Source organism: Protopterus annectens, chromosome 14.part0, assembly GCF_019279795.1.
Source record: "Protopterus annectens isolate FY-2018-M chromosome 14.part0, PAN1.0, whole genome shotgun sequence".
NCBI classification, from domain to species: domain Eukaryota; kingdom Metazoa; phylum Chordata; order Ceratodontiformes; family Protopteridae; genus Protopterus; species Protopterus annectens.
The window spans coordinates 128,344,938-128,365,504 of NC_056748.1; the positions used below are offsets into that span (position 1 = coordinate 128,344,938).

General features: G+C 39.6%; 1 protein-coding gene across 1 annotated transcript in view; it reads left to right on the top strand.

Annotated features, from left to right (window-relative positions):
• The window catches only part of LOC122788890 (EF-hand calcium-binding domain-containing protein 6-like), a 239,817-nt gene that overhangs the window by 153,853 nt on the left and 65,397 nt on the right, over positions 1-20,567 (top strand). The window contains exon 4 of the mRNA XM_044055839.1: positions 2,672-2,915. Coding sequence (XP_043911774.1) covers positions 2,672-2,915 — 244 coding nt within the window. The remainder of the gene's footprint in view (positions 1-2,671; positions 2,916-20,567) is intronic.

Below are 20,567 nucleotides of genomic sequence, written 5' to 3' on the forward strand. Positions count from 1 at the left end.
AAAAGGGCCTTACAGAAACAGATGCTTGGTGCCAGAGCCATGGGCTCAAGTTTAATGCCAAGAAATGTATAGTTATCCCCTTTGGGAAAAAAGCATGTACCCATGAATTACCACATAGGTGGCAGTACACTAAACATCGAAAGTGTGATGAGAGACCTAGGGACACAGGTCTCACCTTCGATAACCACATCGCTACAACAGTCAGGAAATCCTTCTATCTGGCACACCTCATCACTAAGGGCTTTTCATCCAGAAAAAAGGAGGTCATTGTCCCACTGTACGCATCCATCATTAGACCCATTGTAGAGTACAATACCCCATTTGGTATGTACCTCACAAAACATCTGCAACAGCTGGAAAGGCTGCAGAAATACCTCACTAAAAGAATCACAGGTCTAAAGCAGATGCCCTTTGCTGACCGTATTAAAAAAACCTCCAGCTATACTCTATGGCATATTGTCTACTCAGAGGTGATCTCTGCTTAACATACAAGGCCATGTCAAACCCAGAACTTTTGGACATACTCCACTTAAAGAAATCCCTCAGAGCCACATGCTCCAGGGATCTAAACCTTGTCATCACAATAAGCAAAACATGCTGGAGGGATAGGTTCCTGACCAGAGACTCTCCATACTCTGGAATAGACTGCCCATACATGTCAAGCAGAGCATCTCCTTGGCCCTCTTCAAAAGGAACTTTGACGATTGGATGGGAGATAGGAAATTCACCCCAGGGATCACATTAGTCACCCTGCTAGACAAGGGTCCATGGAAGTAAATATTGTGGGAAGAAATATCCAGGGATTTTTATGGCTAGGCTTGTATAGGCCCTAGGGCTGATAGCCTAGTACCAACCTATGAACCTAAAAATGCCATAAAAAGAGGAAAAATGTTTTATGCAGGGGGCAAGGCATACTGCACCCCCATGTGGGATGTCTGGATCCCCATACACACGTCATTTATATACGCTAACTCCACAGTTATACAATAATGCTGAAAAGTGAATGGTAGCACACTTTCCAGCTCAGACAATATAAGCCAATGTGGCTTCCATAAACCATGATGAACAGAAATCAAAATAAAGCTGCTCACATCTGTAAGAATACTGTGAAATTTTTGTGGATTGTATAAAGACTTTTCTTTTTGTTGCATTGCTTGTTTATTTTGCAATTCCTTCGTATAGACAATGTCTTAGTTTCTGCCATTATAATTTTGTCTGATGGTGACATGATTTAAAATTCAACCTTTAAGGGTGTTCAGCTCTAAGATGGGAAACTGTTAAAGAACTTTCTTGTGAGCGTCAGACATAGAATTATCCAAGCATTCGCATTAGTCTTCTTTTTAACATCAGTATGAAACTTGTAAGGCCACTAATGTGTGTCATGGCTGAAAAGAGCCTTTGAACCAGTCCACTCATCCTGTCCTCAATCAATCAATCAATCAATCAATCAATCAATAAGAAAACTGGCAGGATGAAGAGTGCAGTGTATGTGTGAACACTGATTAACTTAATGGAAATCTGAATTAGCACTTATTCACAGAAATGCCATGAATGCATAAGATGCCCCCCTCAAGATGAGGTGACTATGCAATAATAATAATAATAATAATAACAATAATAATAATAATAATAATAATAATAATAATAATAATAATAATAATAATCTTCCTTAAAGCCCAATGGCTTTGCCCTTGAACAAATCCTGATTGATACTTTCTCCCCTAGCAGGACCATTCTTTACTATCTATCTTTAATATGCTATTTCAGGTGCTCTGATATTCTCTTAATTCCTACTGTAGTAGCTCACCTCCTAAGATTTGATAAACTTTATAAACAATGTTATCCTAAAAAAAAAAAATGTTTTATTAATCTTTTACTCAAAATGTTTAACTTATTTAGTTGGGTATGTTGGTATGTTATGTATTTCATGAATGTGAGTCATGCATGAGTACTATATAAATATTCCTGTATTTGAAATGTTTTACCTGTCTGACATTATCTGTATTGTATATGGTCAAGATTTCTATCTTGGAAATTGTCTTAATGTGGAACTTTTCTCCCTGGGCCTCCGCTGAAAATGGACATACATCCAGTCAGACTATACTGGTCAACAAATGTAAAATAAAAAATAAATAAATAAAAATAAAGGGTGACAAACAAAAACACAAACGTAGTAGACCTATGTCAGAAATACAGGTTTGCATGACAGGTATATAACTGACAAGCAAAAAAAAGCCATAGCACATTCAAGGGAAAAATAATACAGCCTGCATGAGACATGCAGTCCTCATGTACTGTTAGCATTTTTGTTTTTATATAACTGAAGCAGAGACAGGAATAAGGCAACTGATGCATGACGCACATTCATGAAATACATGGACACGGGGCTGAAGAAATACTTAAAACTGTACAATTCATATCTTAGCAATTATGCAGTAATCACTTGTTTTAACATTTTTCTTCTTAACTGAGTGCAGCTTACAAGGATGCCCATAGAATATAAAAGATACAGATTGAGTGGATAAATTTGCATTGACAGACACATAAAACTGATGCAGAATGCATTTTTCAAAATTTCAAAGATATTTATGTTAATTTGTATATAATGTGGTGTAGAAGAAAGTGTTGAACTTTATATATTATAAGCCTAATTTATGTCTCTCTTTTGCAGACTTAATATTCAACCCTCTGTTTCAAGGGACGAGATCTCTGAACTGTGGAAGCATATGATCCCTAATCAGGATAAAACTGTTTCATTTCTAGAATTCACACGTCACTTTGGATTTTCACCTAAGTCAGCCTGCTACCTGAATGCCAAAGTATCTCCACCTGTAAAAGGAGATGGCGATTTCCTGGTTCGCTCTAGGAAGCTGAACTCTGACACAGAAATTATTGAGAATAAGCTGAGAGCTAAGGTATGGTAAGGGAGGATAAGTCTGCCAGCAGGGTTTTTTAGAAGTTAAAGTATTCTCCTTAATGTCTTATGTTAGTTCATTCATGGTACATGGTAGCTGCATACTCTAGAAATGAAAGAAACGGCAGTAGTTTATTGAAATGAAAATTACCCATGCAATGACCTTTCCAAGTGTGTATTTAACTTATTTGAAGTTATAAAGTATATACAAAATATTTTTAGATAAGTTAATATTTCCTTAATTTCAGACTCTGCAGGATAATTCTGAGGTACCAGCCCTTTCAATTACTTACAGACTGGCTTGAGGATCTTCCAAGCAGTGGATTCTACTCCCTCCTGCCACCCTCCCATAGGCTGCCAAAGCTGTAAGTCATGCGTCCAGAAAGATGTTAGGCTATAGAAGAAGTATCCAGTTGGATTTCCAAGGCAAGAGGTGTGGTAAATATCTCTGGCTTGCCTCTCTGTAAATTGGTGGATTCCATTTAAAGAATGTTCTGATATTGTTAGCCTGTTGCAAAAAAGTGGTCACGGAGTCTGTGATGTGGTGATAACCAGATTTGTTCTCAGCATCCTGGGCCATGTGTCCATGAGCAATATGATGGTTCAGAATGCAAAAATGCACATGAGAAAATTTCAGCATTACCCAAGGAACTTTTGGAATCCTTCAGAGGATCACATACTTGGGTAGTTCCCTCTAATTATCTACCTTATATGTAACTCCATTGGTGGATCTTGCTGGCCCAGCTGAATGCCCTTTAGTCTCATGCTCTGCCAAAGATATGGGTAATGGATATATCAGACTTGGGAATAAGTGTATATCACGAATCCTGGATGATCTAAAGGGACTGGTCCTCATTGCATGTCCCACTGCACATCATTTTGAAAGAGATGATTTTGGTTACTTCTGCTTTAAGGACCTTTAGAAGTTGTATATCATGCCATGAAACACTATGCAGGAAGTTACTTGTTCACACCAGCTCTGCAGATTGGTCAGTGAGTTGTTGAATCCGGCCTTGTCTCTTAACCTTCTTCTGATGGCCATGTTTGCAGAAGTGGCTCATTAGTTCAAGAAACATCACTTAAGGTAAATGATTCTACTATATCATGGATGACAACTTTATTCAGGGATGATTGTTTTGTTTGTTTAACATTGGTCTGTGGTGTTCTGGAAAAGGACATCATCTCTCCTATGTACAATATCCATCCCTCACAGTTTATGCTGATAGCACAGTATGTTCTAATGAAACCATGGACAGCAGTCTTCTTTATGGTTGTAATCCCACTACTCAAACTTCAGCAATTCCTATAAAATCAAGAAGAAGGAATTTCAAGCTGCTTCTGGTCAGTCAGCCTTTATTCCCTCTCCTCTTAGAAATCATGTTTTGTCCCCGAATCTGCATCCGCGAGAGGACAGCTTGCAGTAAAAAGGCATGATTGTTAACTTCCCTTTGGTGTCCTCTTCTTACATATAGCATGGAATTGCTTTCATCAGAGATTTATCAGATGTAGGACAGATTATTGAAGAGACTACCAAACATACCACAAGAAAATCTTATTTATCTGAGATTAAAATATTTTCAGTCTGATGTCACTAAAAAAATTTTGGTCCTCTTCAAATGAATCTGTCAACTGTTTTGTATTTTTCGATTTACCAGCTGTCTTTGATTTATCTTATTCAGCCATTAAGACACATTACTCTGTTTTGTCATCATGCCTTCCTTGGAAGCCCTAACTGGCATAAACGTGTTTGGTTAATATGTCTTTTCTGAAATATGCTTTGTATCTATGGGACTTGTTGCAGTTGAGTAGGTCACCCTTTTTGAACAGCAGCAAAAGCAGGGTTTTGGAGTTGTACACCATCTACAGAGCCCCTCTACCACTTAAGAGTAGCCACCTCACATGGGAAAGTGCATTTTTCTGCATAATATACCTGTATAATACTGAAGAATAAAGCAATTAAATTAACAGCCTTATGTAAAAATTCCTATTAAGTCAGTCAGACTATTCTGAAAAAAGTAAAGAAAAATCTTTAACTTACCAAAATAAAATTGGTACATTTATTTTTGATACATTTATTTGGTCTCTGAAAACTGAACTGAATGCTCCCTTTGTATTATATCTGAAATCAGCAGCATTCTGGGCTTAGGCAGCCTGCAGGAGGTGGCAGGGAGGACGCATGTGCAGCTTGGAAGAGACTCGGGGCAATCTGCAACGTTTTGGAAGAGGCATTACCAAGGAGTTATTACTGCAGACACAAATATCTCCAGCTATGCTGAACATTTCTCATAGCTATACTTGCTGTCTAATCATGAAACAAACAAAAAGAATGCCACTAAAATCACTCTGCATTTAAAATAAGTTGTTTCACTACTAACATGCATTTATTCTGTCTGATTCCAAATAATGCATTCTGTCTACTATAAGACTTATTCTGGGTTTACTTCAGGACTTGCAATTATATGTAAATTAATTAATTTTAGTTACTTTAAAGCATTTTTGAAGTTCTCTAATCCAATCTGACTATATACACCTGTAAAATAAAAATGCTCACTCTTCAAAGCATGTTATACCAGGGGAATTAAACCAATCAATCACTCAAGTGCTCTGCCAGTAAACTTCTGTTGCTAAACTACAATTTTTACATTTTTGTGTGTGTGTGCGTGTGTGTGTGTGTGTGTGTGTGTGTGTGTGTGTGTGTGTGTGTGTGTGTCAATATGCATGTATGCATGTGTGTGTTTGTGTTTGCATGTGTGTGAGAGTGCATACACACATGCATGTGTGTGTCTGTCTGCCCATCTTTCTGTCTGTGTCCCAGTACTGAGAATACTGCAATGGTGCAAATGCTCCTTCCCCTAAAGCTACAATGTTCTTGAGCTGATTATATAAAATGAAGGGTGTTAGCAGTAAATCTTTCTGCAATGGATGTTAGAAGGTTTCTGCTCTATGTCTAGAACAAAGTCTGTAGTGTTCTCTTGAACAGTCATCTTTTGAGTAGAAAAATTTCAGTGGTTTACTTTTGGTGAAATAAGTGCCTGTTAATTAAAATAAAAAAATAGCTGCACTAGACGGTGGAAGGCATACAGTATAATATTATTATATAGAGAAGCTTTCTAGTATATATAACACAGGTACTCCAAAGCACAGCACTTAATTACTCATACTTAATGAATCACATCAAACAGAGTTAATTTAAACCAAATAAACACAATTGACTTAATAAAACTTTAATGCTAAAAGTTTATAATTTATTATTACCCCATAACAAAGGCTTAATAGAAAATCTGGCATTAAGCCCTGACCACTTCTTCCTCCAAAAATACTATGCCATTTGGTTTCAGCACTGACAATGTATCACTATAATTACAGGCCCAGGGACCTACATTGGATTATTTCCAATATCTCAAATGAGAAATTAGTTTCTGTTCAGTTTCATAGGTACATTTATATAATCTGCTTACTTGGCATTTCTTTCTTATGTCTCTCAAAAATACATTTACTGCAGAATGTCTACTGCATTCAGTTTTTCCAGTATGAAAAAGTCATATTTCTAGGTGGCCATATAAAGCACTGCTTCAAAACTGCAGGCACCATACTCATTACAATAATATTTTGCCTGTATGGGAATGAAAACAAACACACCTTGCCATAAACAGCAATGATATTGGTAGCACATGCAATTATGCAATCTATCTCTATAAAATTAACTTACAAGTTATTCACATTGGTTCCAAGTCTGGGTCTTCTACTACAGAGACCACCCACATTTTACCTTAGTTTTGTCAAGTAATACTTCACTATATTCCTAGAAAGCAACATTACAACAAGGCTTTATGCTGGGGTCTTTTCCCAGGTCCACTGTTAGTCTCCGCTTATAATGGAGAGATAAGGGGCCTTCTTTCATACCATCATAGATCATATTTAATAGCAATTCTGTTCCATCAACATTGATTACATATATAGTTTTATTAACTCATCATCAGGGCACTGTAGTAGAACTCAGGTTAAAACAACCCTCTCCAAAGACAAAAACACAGCATCAATGGGACCAGACGGTGTCCCAGGCTGTGTCCTACACGAGCTCAAAGATGAACTAACCCCTCACCTAAACACACTGTTTAAACTCAGCCTCTTCACAGGCTACATGCCCACAGAGTGGTGCACAGCAACGGTGATTCCACTCCACAAAAGTGGAGCCACAACTGACCCTGGGAACTATTGCCCTATAAGCCTGACTAGCTTGGTCTGCAAAGCTATGGAGCACATCATCATGGATCTCATTAACAGAGACATTGGAAACCTCCAAACACTGGACCCTACCCACTTCAGCTTTGTTAAGGGCAAATCATGCCTCCTAAACCTGGTGGACTTCTTTGAGACAGTTACCAAGACTATAGATGAGGGAAAGGTGGTCTACACAGCCTACCTAGACCTTGCAAAAGCCTTCGACACCATTCCCCACTCAGGTATTATAGACAAGCTCACCAGCCTGAACATAAACCCCTATGTCATGAGATGGGTTGCCAACTGGCTCACGGACAAAGCCCACATGGTAAGAGTTGCAGGAGCTAGGTCTGACTCTAAACCAGTTACAAGTGGCATTCCTCAGGGCTCAGTCCTAGGACCCCTCCTGTTCGGCATATACTTCTCAGGGGTACAGGCAAGCACAGGAGGACTACGGCTGACCAAGTTCACAGATGACTGCAAACTAGGGGCTATAATTGACACTCCGGCTGACACAGACATCCTCCAAAAGGGTCTCACTGAGACAGATACCTGGTGTCAAAACCATAGCCTCAAGCTAAATGCCAAAAAGTGCATAGTCATCCCCTTTGGAAAAAGAAAGTACCCACAAACTAGCACATAGGTGGTAGCCCCCTAAATACGGAAGATGTAATAAGGGATCTGGGGACCCAAGTAGATAGTAACCTCTCCTTTGATAATCACATCGCCAAAGTGGTTAGAAAATCCTTCTATGTGGCCCACCTAATCACAAAAGGGTTTGCATCCAGATTGAAAGAGGTCATTGGGCCCCTCTATGCATCACTCATCAGACCCATCATAGAGTACAATTCCCTGTTTGGGATGTACCTTACAAGACACCAGCAACAACTGGAAAGACCACAGAAGTACCTCACCAAGAGGATCACTGGCCTCAAGCAGATGCCCTATGCAGCTAGACTGGAAGAAACTCCAGCTGTAGTCGGTTGCATACCACTTTCTCAGAGGTGATCTCTGCCTGACATACAAGGCCATGTCCAACCCAGAATTGATGGACATGCTCCACTTAAAGAAAACCATATCCCCTTGAGCCACACGCTCCAGGGATCTAAACCTCACCACAACAATAAATAGGACATGCTGGAGGGATAGATTCCTGTCCCAGAGACTTCCCATGCTCTGGAACAAGATTCCAATCTACATTAGGCAGAGCTCCAAGCTAACCCTCTTTAAGAGAAACCTTGATGAGTGGATGGGAAACAGAAAGTTTACCCCAGGAATCACTTCAATGGCTCTGCTGGACAGAGGCACAGGGAACTAATCTAAGAGGGCGGCGAAAGCCAACACATTCCGGCTAGGTTTATAAATGCCTTCGGGCAGATAGCCTAGTACCTACCTATGAACCTATACAGTTCAGCCTCAGGTTTCTGAATAGAAGATGGTTTTAATAATCCAAAGCATCTTACATCTAACTATTGATCAGCCTTGAAGAAGAACTCTGAGACATGCTTATAACTTATTACACAGAACATTTCCAAAAGCAAAACAGTCTAAACCATCTACTTGATGACAACTCATACTAGCTTATCTTTTCCAGTTTAACTTTCATGTCTTTTATTCAAGCTGCTGTAACTCTACAAACCAAAATGTAAGAAGTCACATTTCCCATCCTGAGGCATAAACATCATATCAAAACAACAGCCTGATTCCATTGGAACCATCTGTTACAGTGGGTAAAGAACCTTCTAGTAGATGTAGCAAAGGGCAGTGACATTTCAGGCTTTCAGGTTTTCATAAGTAGACCAAGTTATAAAATCTCCCTACTAGTTTTTCATAGAATAGGTTTCTTTGCTTTGCTTTCTGGCCATTTGATAATCTACCAGTCTTCTGCACAAAACTGTCAAAGTAAGACTTTACATTCACAATATGACTACTCATAGAAAGAGTGAGTATCAGACGAGGATCGTATTCCAAAAACTAATTAAGTTTCCAAAAAAGAGACTAACAAGATTTGTATATGATTTACAAACTATTTTATTATACGACTATCTAACTGCATTGTTTTTTCACCTGGCAATCATTGCATACATCCACAAGATACTTAAAATATATATTATATTTCAGTGACATCTGCTTATACAGTCCTTTATAAATGTGTCTGTCAAAGGAAGTAAGACATTGTTTGCTGTGCACTGACCTAACTTTCACCAAACGTTAAACACTAGTTGTTTGTCTTTAGACAAGACATGAAATGCACTACTGAGACAGTCATGCAGGCAACGTGTAATTCTCAACCTCCCATAGATAACTTTGTACTGCTAAGACTCTTCTCAGATGTTATGATTTCCTGAAGAGTTGTGAAGGGTAACAGTAGACATGTGAGGAGATTTTACAATAGCAATAGAGCTTGTCATTGCCCCCCTCCGGCACATAGTTACTTTGTCCACTAATTGCACTGGAGTCTGACATTATTAGAGATAATTGTATATTTATGAATAGAATTAGCAGTCAGTGACCTTGTAAGATAGATGCATATTTTTTTTCTGGGTATTTATATTTCTGTCTTTAAATTATGAGTTCCAGTTAGCCCTAGACTTTGCCTATAACAAACATGCTTCCTTGCGCCTCACTAGCCCTCTTCAAGAGAAATCTTGATGAGTGGATGGGAAATAGAAAGTTTACCCCAGGGATCACTCCAGTGGCTCTACTTGATAGAGGCACTGGGAACTAATGTTGGGCGACACAATGCCAGGGCACTTCTATGAGCTAGGCTTGTAAAGGCCCCAGGGCCATTAGCCTAGTACACACCTATGAATATATGAACCTATGAACAATATAGGACATATAAGGGAGTTTCACACCATGCATCAGTACATTCAACAGTGAGCGCCCTGTTTTGATCATTATATAAGACAGACCAATACTGAGAAAAATCCATATGGAAAATAGGATGCAGAAGGTATTTTATGACTTTCTGTTATACTGACCCCTCCTTACTGACTGATTTTTATAATAAATGCCTTACACAACTGTACATTTCACATGAAGTATATTCTGTTAGTGCAGCTAAACAGAATTACAAATAAGTGTACTTCTTTTTATTTTGATATGAATATGTTTCTTGGTGTGTATCCCCCAGCAGTATGGCTTATCTAAACACAGAAAAACAGATGGATTGAAATGAAAAAACACAGCAGAAATGATTATGTAGTATGTATAAACCAATACTCAGGCAAAAGGGGGTGGGGGTGGTCTGATAAAGCAACAATCAGGCAAAAGGGGGGTCTGATAAAGCAAGAATCGGGCAAAAGAGGGATCTGATAAATCAATACTCAGGCAAAAGGGGAGGATCTGATAAACCAATACTCAGGCAAAATGGGGTGGGGGTGGTCTGATAAACCAAGAATTAGGCAAAAGGGGGGAGCTGATAAACCAGGAATCAGGCAAAGGATGGTCTGATAAGCCAAGAATCAGGCAAAAGAAAGGGGGAGCTGATAAAACAATACTCAGGCAAAAAGGGGGATCTAATAAACCAATACTTAGGCAAATAGGGGGATCTGATAAACCAATACTCAAGCAAAAGTAGACACATACTACCCAGATCTACACAAATGCACTTCTTGTCAAAAGTGTTTGAAACTCTTTCAATTGAGATGTCGTAGGGGAATATTAATGTGAAATCTGTGAGTTTGTGAGTGATAGATAGAGGGTATAGGATTAGAGCAGGCACCCTTCCTTTTAAGAATGAAAGCTTTGAGTGCTGAGCACCCCCCCCCCAAAATACTCACACACATAATTTTCAAGGACATTTCTAGATGCATCAGTTTCCCTCCTCCACATACATAAGATGCAGAACTGCTTCTGTGTTTCTGTCTCTTTGTTTTTTGCACACAAATAGAAAACATGCATGCAGACACACACACACACACACACACACACACACACACACACACACACACACACACACACACACACTGAAGTTTTATGTGTGTGTGCATGTGTGTGACATCTGCAATGAATTTAGTATGAAAAATATCAATCTGAATCAAAATATGGCACTCAGTATGCATCCTTTTGTAGTTCTGCTGTGCAACATTTGCATTACTGTGCTAACAAACCTTGCATAAAAGGCCCTCTGAAAAACAGAATACTCCGATATAGTTAAAACATAAACAAGAAGAGTCTTACTGATTCGTTTTATTGTTTTTCTTGCTCAGTGATGTTTCATGAAAACTGCTGAAGCAAGAAAAAGCTGAATGAACAGAAATGCTGAATCTTGCTGATTCCTCCAGTATATTGGTCTTGCTTTGTAAATGAGGTACAATTTTAACAGCCTTCAAGTCCACTGTAACACTAAAGGCATTGTGAGACTTTTCCTTAGAGGATAAACACACTACTCCCATTTTCAAATCTTTCTTGAACACACACACATCACAATGCTCATTGCTTTGTAGCTGCTAATGTATACGCTCATAAAACGTAGTCCAGTCAATTGCACAGAAATGTGTAGAACATACTTTAAAAATGCCCCATGCAATTATAATCAGGTAAAGTTACATCACTTTGAAATCTGCAGTATATATTCTATTGGCACCAGCTACAGTCTGTTCATGTAGTACTAGAAAATCACTTTTTAAATAAAAATTATGAGGTCAGCAGAGCTTAAACTGCAGGCTAGCAAGTGCTCTTTTCATCAGCAGATATGAATTAATGTTGAAATTGCTGTAATGACATCATTTTAATGTCATCTCTTGCACAAGGTGCCATTTTGAGTGGCACAATGCAGCACATGCTTCTGTAAACTCTTGTACCTTCTGTACATTAATCATTTAAAAGTAATATTTGATCTGCTACCTCAGTAACATTTCTTGACATTGAACCTTTCACAGTCAAGGACTGTATTTATTTAGGACTGTACCATTGTGCTGACAATTACAAACCTATTCAAATAACTGTGAGGGGATACTGATTACATTGTGAAAAGAAAAAAGTCTTAATTCAGGACTCTCAAAGCTGATTGCTTAGGCATTTAACTTGTAATTATTTTCTGCATGCACTACTGATTATCTGCCTAACAAAAAAAGCTATTAGTATTTAATTAGTATTTAATTAGTATTAGTGACTTGCCAAGTAACACGGATACCTTTGAGAGCACAAGCTCAGGGAATGACAAGATTGCAGTTTCACCAGTATACAACTTGTGTCTGAGGGCATGTGACTCCTTAACTCACTTCTGTAGCCGTTTCACCTTTGTCTAGTTCGTTACATTTCTCACTTTTCATTTCTTTTTGCCATCACACATTCATTATGTGTGTTCATCATAGGTTCATAGTTCATAGTTCATAGTTCATACTAGGCTATCTGCCCTAGGGCATTTATAAGCTTAGCCAGAGTGTGTTTGGCTTTCGCCACCCATTTTAAATTAATTTTGCTATGCCTTTTTTTGAGGTTAGTATACTGTGCCTCTGTCTAACAGTGACACAGAAGTGATAGCCGGGGTAAACCTACGATCTCCCATCCACTCATCAAGATTCCTGTTGAAGAGAGTCAATGTGGGACTCTGCCTAACCTGGACTGGGATTTTATTCCAGAGTGAAGGGAGCCTCTGGGTTATGAATCTGTCCCTCCAGCATGTCCTATTTATTTCAGTGCTGAGGTTCAAGTCTCTCGGGCGTGGCTCGATGGGATTTGGATTTTCTGAGGTGCAGCATGTCCATTAATTCCGGGTTGGACATGGCTTTATATGTCAGGCACAGATCGCCTCTGAGCAGGCGGTATGCCACTGAGTAGAGCTGGAGTTTCTTTAACCGGGCAGCATATGACATCTGTTTGAGCCCTTTGATCCTCTTGGTGAGGTACTTTTGGGGTCTTTCCAGTTGCTGCAGGTGTCTGGTAAGGTACATCCCAAAAGGGGCATTGTACTCAATTATGGGCCTGATGAGGGATGAGTAAAGAGGTACGATGACCTCCCCTGATCTAGATGTGAATCCCTTCATGATTAGGTGGGCTATATAAAATGTTTTTCTAACCACTTTGGCCACGTGGTTGTCAAATGAGAGATTGCTATCAACTTGGGTCCCCAGGTCCCTAATGACATCATCATCTTCTTTCGGCTGCTCCCGTTAGGAGTCGCCATAGTGGATCATCTGTTTCCATTTCTTCCTGTCCTCTGCATCATGCTCTTTCACATCAACCGCCTGCATGTCCTCTCTCACCACATCCATAAACCTTATTTTAGGCCTTCCTCTTTTCCTCTTACCTGGCAGCTCCATCCTTAGAATCCATTTCCCAATACACCCAGCATACCTCCTCAGCACATGTCCAAACCAATGTAATCTCACCTCTCTTGCTTTGTCTCCAAACTGTCCAACCTGAGCTGACCCTCTAATATACTGATTCCTAATCCTGTCCATCCTAGTCACACCCAGTGCAAATCTTAACATCTTTAACTCTGCCACATCCAGCTCTGACTCCTGCCTTTTCATCAATGCCACCGTCTCCAACCCATATAACATAGCTGGTCTCACTACCCTCTTGTAGACCTTCCCTTTCACTCTTACTGGTACTCATCTGCCACAAATCACTCCTGACACTCTTCTCCACCCATTCCACCCTGCCTGTACTCTCTTCTTCACCTCTCTTCCACACTCACCATTACTCTGAACTGTTGATCCCAAGTACTTAAACTCATCCACCTTTACTAACTCAACTCCCTGCATCCTCACCATTCCTCTACCATCCCTCACATTTACGCACATATATTCTGTTTTAGCCCTGCTGACATTCATTTCTCTCCTCTCTAAAGCATATCTCCACCTCTCCAGGGTCTCCTCAACCTGGTCCGTACTCTCACTACATATCACAATGTCATCTGCAAACATCATAGTCCACGGGGCCTCCTGTCTGATCTCATTTGTCAACCTGTCCATCACCCCTGCAAATAAGAAAGGGCTCAGAGCTGATCCTTGATGTAATCCCACCTCCACCTTAAACGTATCTGTCACTCCCACCGCAGTCCTCACCAATGTCACACTACCTTCGTACATATCCTGTACCACTCTTACATACTTCTCTGCCACTCCCGACTTCCTCATACAATACCACAACTCCTCTCTAGGCACCCTGTCATATGCTTTCTCTAAGTCCACAAAGACACAATGCAACTCCTTCTGACCTTCTCTGTATTTCTCCAACAATACTCTCAGAGCAACTATTGCATCTGTAGTGCTCTTTCCTGGCATGAAACCATACTGCTGATCACTAATCATCATCTCCCTTCTTAACCTAGCTTCCACTACTCTTTCCCATAACTTCAGGCTGTGACTGATCAATTTTTATCCCTCTGATGTTACTGCAGCTCTGCACGTCACCTTTATTCTTAAAGATAGATTCCAAAACACTTTTTCTCCACTCCTCAGGCATCCTCTGACTTTCCAAAATTTCATTAAACAATCTGGTTAAAAATTCCAGTGCCATTTCACCTAAGCACCTCCATGCTTCCACTGATATGTCATCTGGGCCAACAGCCTTTCCATTCTTCATCCTCTTCATAGCTGTCCTTACTTCCTCCTTGCTAATCTGTTTCACTTCCTGATTCACTATCCCCACATCATCCAACCTTCTCTCTCTCTCTCATTCTCTTCATTCATCAGCCCTTCAAAGTACTCTTTCCATCTACTCAACACACTCTCCTCACTTGTGAGTACGTTTCCCTCACTGTCCTTTATCACTCTTACCTGCTGCACATCTTTCCCAGCTCTGTCCCTCTGTCTAGCCAATCGGTACAGGTCCTTTTCTCCCACTTTAGTGTCCAATCTCTCATACAACTCTCCATATTGCTTATCCTTAGCCTTCACCACCTCTCTCTTTGCCATGTGTCTCATCTCCTTATACTCATGTCAACTTTCTTCATCTCTTTGACAATCCCACTTCTTCTTCGCCAGCCTCTTCCTCAGTATACTCTCCTGTACTTCCTCATTCCACCACCAGGTCTCCTTGTCCTCCTTCCTCTGTCCAAATGTCACACCAAGCACCTTTCTAGCAGTCTCTCTTACTAGCTCTGCTGTAGTTACCCAGCTATTTGGAAACTTTTCACTGCCTCCCAGTGCCTGTCTTAACTCTTCCCTGAACTCCACCTCACAATCACCCTTTTTTAACTTCCACCATTTAATCCTTTGCACTGCTTTCACACTCCTCCTCCTCTTCTTGATCACCAATGTCATCCTACAGACCACCATTCTATGCTGCTTAACTACACTTTCCCCAGTCACCACTTTACAGTCTCCAATCTCCTTCAGACTGGCCCTCCTACATAGGATATAATCCACCTGTGTGCATTTTCCTCCACTCTTGTACGTCACATATCACACCATGTGTTGATATGTTTTATTTATACTCAAGACATTATCAAAGTTGTTTGTTAAATTATGAATTGTATAAATTATTTTATTACAACTATATTGATTCCAGAGTGCTCAGTATATTACTTTTGAGAACTTTTATCTGCATATCTCATTTGTAAATGTGTTTGGCCCAAAAGGGCTAATCCACTTATCAAACTATGAATAAGTATGAATAAATTAACTAATAAAGCAAAATAAAATAAACATCAAAGTAATAAACACCATAAACCACATAAAATCTAATCGACATAATTCATCAGTCACAATGTGAGCTTTATGAAAGAAATATATACTTGCTATGTAAGGAAAAAAAAAGAAAGAAAGAAAGAAGAAGGAAGGAAGAAAGGAAGGATGAAAGGAAGGAAGGAAGAAAGAAAGAAAGAAAGAAAGAAAAAGGAAGGAAGGAAGAAAGAAAGAAAGGAATGAAGGAAGCAAGGAAGGTAGGAGGGAAGAAAGAGAGAAAGAAAGGAAGCAAGGAAGGAAGGAAGACAGAAAGAAAGAAAGAAAGAAAGAAAGAAAGAAAGAAAAAGGAAGGAAGGAAGGAAGGAAGGAAGGAAGGAAGGAAGGAAGAAAAAGGAAGGAAGGAAGAAAGAAAAAAGGAAGGAAGGAAGGAAGAAAGAAAGGAAGGAAGGAAGGAAGAAAGAAAGAAAGAAAGGAAGGAAGAAAGAAAGAAAGGAAGGAAGGAAGAAAGAAAGAAAGAAAGAAAGAAAGAAAGAAAGAAAGAAAGAAAGAAAAAGGAAGGAAGGAAGGAAGGAAGCAAGGAAGGAAGAAAGAAAGAAAAAGAAAGAAAGAAAGAAAGAAAGAAAGGAAGGAAGGAAGAAAGAAAGAAAGAAAGAAAAAGGAAGGAAGGAAGGAAGAAAGGAAGGAAGGAAGGAAGGAAGAAAGAAAGAAAATCAACTGCTTATTGTAATTCTGATTTCAACAATCGAGAGTCCTAGAATTATGAAAACAAAATAGTGAAAACAGAGGAACAGCAAATATTGACAGTCAATGGTCTCTTTTAGGTTGCGTTTTGCAAGGGGGCATGTTCCCCTGCTTTCCAAGGTGGGAGACTGCACCCCGCACCCCCATTATTTACATATACTAATTTCTACATTGGCATACCTGAGTAAAAAAAGAAAAACTTTAAGACACAATAACCTTAGACTTAATATATGCAAATTTAAAATTTGGACATTCAATCATGTTGTTCCAGAACTAGCACGTCAATGAAATCACAAATGTACTGAGAAATATAAATTGATACTAAAAATAGACTAATACACACATAGCAAATTCCTAATTACCAACCTATTATATGCCATAGAAGTGAAATCTTTGATAAGAAATGACATCAGCAGCAGGAGACCGTTAACAGAATATGGGTTATGTAGTTTACAAAGTAATGTGGAGGGTAGTGTCTCTTTCCCATCTGAGACACGGAAGGATTTAATAAACACAGCAGCAGAAAAGTGCAATTCCTCTTCTCTCAGTGAAGGTAGATAGAAATTAGATTTACAACATGACTGCATACATGGTTCCTCTGTTTCTGCACCTGTTACCAGCACACCCTTTACTGCTGGCAAGCTTTCCTGCATGTAAGCAATGATTCACAATAAAGCAGACTGGGGGGGGCTAATGCTCAGAGTGACTCTCTAATGTTCCTTTGAAATTCTCTTCCTTCTGTAATCACCACTCTTCTTGCAGATCCTTGTGAATGCCTCTGTATCCAGAAATAGAGATGAATAGGGAAAATACTCTCTGCTCTCCAAAGAGCTCTTCGAACTCTGCAACACCAAATAGAATGACCACAACACTCTACCAGCACTGCATGGACACGAGGCAAAACAGTAGTCCTCTGTGTCCTGACAGCTGGACAGCTACATAACAGACCGAAGAGAGCTACATAGCAGCAGCAAGACGTCTATACATTTTCTGAGGAGTAATTGTTTTTTACTGCTATAATGCATGAACTGTTACTCCTAATACAGGCTCATGGGTATAGAAGTTGCATGAACTGTTACTCCTAATACAGGCTCATAGGTATAGAGGTTTGCAATAACTTTTACACAGTATCAATACTGTGGGAATGAGTATAATATTGATACTGTGGGAATGACTATAATATCGATACTGTGGGAATGAGTATAATATTGATACTGTGGGAATGAGTATACTATTGATACTGTAGGAATGAGTATAATATTGATACTCTAGGAATGAGTATAATATCGATACTGTGGGAATGAGTATAATATTGATACTGTGGGAATGAGTATAATATCAATACTGTGGGAATGAGTATAATATTGATACTGTGGGAATGAGTATAATATCGATACTGTGGGAATGAGTAAACATTGATACTGTGGGAATGAGTATACTATTGATACTGTAGGAATGAGTATAATATTGATACTCTAGGAATGAGTATAATATCGATACTGTGGGAATGAGTATAATATTGATACTGTGGGAATGAGTATAATATCAATACTGTGGGAATGAGTATAATATTGATACTGTGGGAATGAGTATAATATCGATACTGTGGGAATGAGTATAGTATCAATACTGTGGGAATGAGTATAATATTGATACTGTGGGAATGAGTATAATATCGATACTGTGGGAATGAGTATACTATTGATACTGTGGGAATAAGTATAATATCAATACTGTGGGAATGAGTATAATATTGATACTGTGGGAATGAGTATAATTTGCCAGCAATTTTCTCAATTTCTCTATGGTTTATTTGCTTTTCAAGATTTTAACTTGGGAGCAAAAGTTTAAAGCCAGCTGACCCACATGTGGTCTTCCAGTAGCAGGTTGCAGACATTTATGCTGGATTGTAGGAATAACCTCTTTGCTTTGCGTATTATCTGTACCAGGTGGTAGCCAGAGCCAGTTATTGGTAGGTACGTAGCTTTCGATCTTAATTCTTATTATACTTTAGTTCTATTAGCTGCACTACATATTTTCTGTATTTAGATGCTATCTACACTATAACTTAGTTTTAGCTTGGCCTTTCTATATATTAAAAAGCACATTTTGCAACAGAAGTATTACATACCCACCACATCTAGTGCTGAATGTAAAGACGTTAGGCTATCATCCTGCTTTCTACCTCAGCAACAACTCTGTTGAGTAACTTAACTCTCTGTCTCACTTGTCACCTAACACATTCTTCCTTTATCAGTGTTACTCTACCCAATAAAATCCAGGCAGAACAGTTCAGCACTAATAAAGCATATACCCTTTTGCTTATGCTGGATCATGCTATGATTGTGCACTCTCTGTTTTACCAACTCAGTTCCCAGCAACTCAATAGTAAGTTACAAAGGAAAAATTGTATCTCACTAACCTAAGAAGCATCATAAAGCCCTCTACATACTTGGACGCACTTCTCAGTAGGCTAACATATATTGTTTCTACTGTTTTACTTTATGCAGTACTTAAAAACACCTTGTCAGAGTGAAAGGGATTGATTTATAGAGATATAACTGTGAGCATAGTTAGAACAGAAGCAATAGGTAGCAGATAAGTGTACAGCTAAATAGAATGGATCCATCTGCAATCGGTACACAATCCTGCAAATTTCAAGTTCCTAGTTTGGTGAATGCAAAATAAAGCAATATAACTTTATCATCTCTCCTGCAGTCTAACATCAACCATATCCTGGGGATACTCCTTTTTTTCTGTAACCAGGATGACACAGCATCCTGGTATAGTTCATAGGTTCATAGGTTCATAGGTTCATACTAGGCTATCTGCCCTAGGGCATTTATAAGCCTAGCCAGGGTATGTTTGGCTTTCGCCACCCATTTTAAATTAATTTTGCTATGCCCTTTTTCGAGGTTAGTATACTGTGCCTCTGTCTAACAGTGACACAGAAGTGATACCCGGGGTAAACCTATGATCTCCCATCCACTCATCAAGATTCCTCTTGAAGAGAGTCAATGAGGGACTCTGCCTAACCTGGACTGGGATTTTATTCCATAGTGAAGGGAGCCTCTGGGTTATGAATCTGTCCCTCCAGCATGTCCTATTTATTTCAGTGCTGAGGTTCAAGTCTCGGCGTGTAGCTCGATGGGATTTGGTTTTTTTGAGGTGCAGCATGTCCCTTAGTTCCGGGTTGGACATGGCCTTATACGTCAGGCACAGGTCACCTCTGAGCAGGCGGTATGCCACTGAGTAGAGCTGGAGTTTCTTTAACCGGGTAGCATATGGCATCTGTTTGAGCCCTTTGATCCTCTTGGTGAGGTACTTTTGGGGTCTTTCCAGTTGCTGCAGGTGTTTGGTAAGGTACATCCCAAAAGGGGCATTGTACTCGATTATGGGCCTGATGAGGGATGAGTAAAGAGGCACGATGACCTCTCTTAATCTAGATGTGAATCCCTTCATGATTAGGTGGGCTATATAAAATGTTTTTCTAACCACTTTGGCCACGTGGTTGTCAAATGAGAGATTGCTATCAACTTGGGTCCCCAGGTCCCTAATGACTTCTTCTGTACTTAATGGATTACCACCTATGTGGTAATTTGTGGGCACTTTGTTTTTGCCAAAGGGGATGACTATACACTTTTTGGCATTTAGCTTGAGACCATGGCTCTGGCACCAGTTGTCTGTTTCTATGAGGCCCTTTTGGAGGATGCTTGTGTCGGCTGGAGGGTCGATTATGGCCCAGTTTGCAGTCATCTGCGAACTTGGTCAGCCACAGTCCTTCCGTGTTGGCCTGTACCTCCGAAAAATATATACCAAACAAGAGAGGTCCCAGGACTGAGCCTTGTGGGACGCCACTTGTAACTGGTTTGGAGTCTGACATGGCTCCAGCAATTCTAACCATGTGGGTTCTGTCCTTGAGCCAGTTTGCAACCCATCTAGTGACATAGGGGTTTATATTTAAGCTGGTGAGCTTATCTATAATGCCTGAGTGGGGTATTGTATCGAAGGCTTTTGCGAGGTCCAGATAGACTGTGTGGACCACCTTCCCTTCGTCAATGGCCTTGGTGACTGTTTCAAAAAAGTCAACCAGGTTTAAGAGGCAGGAT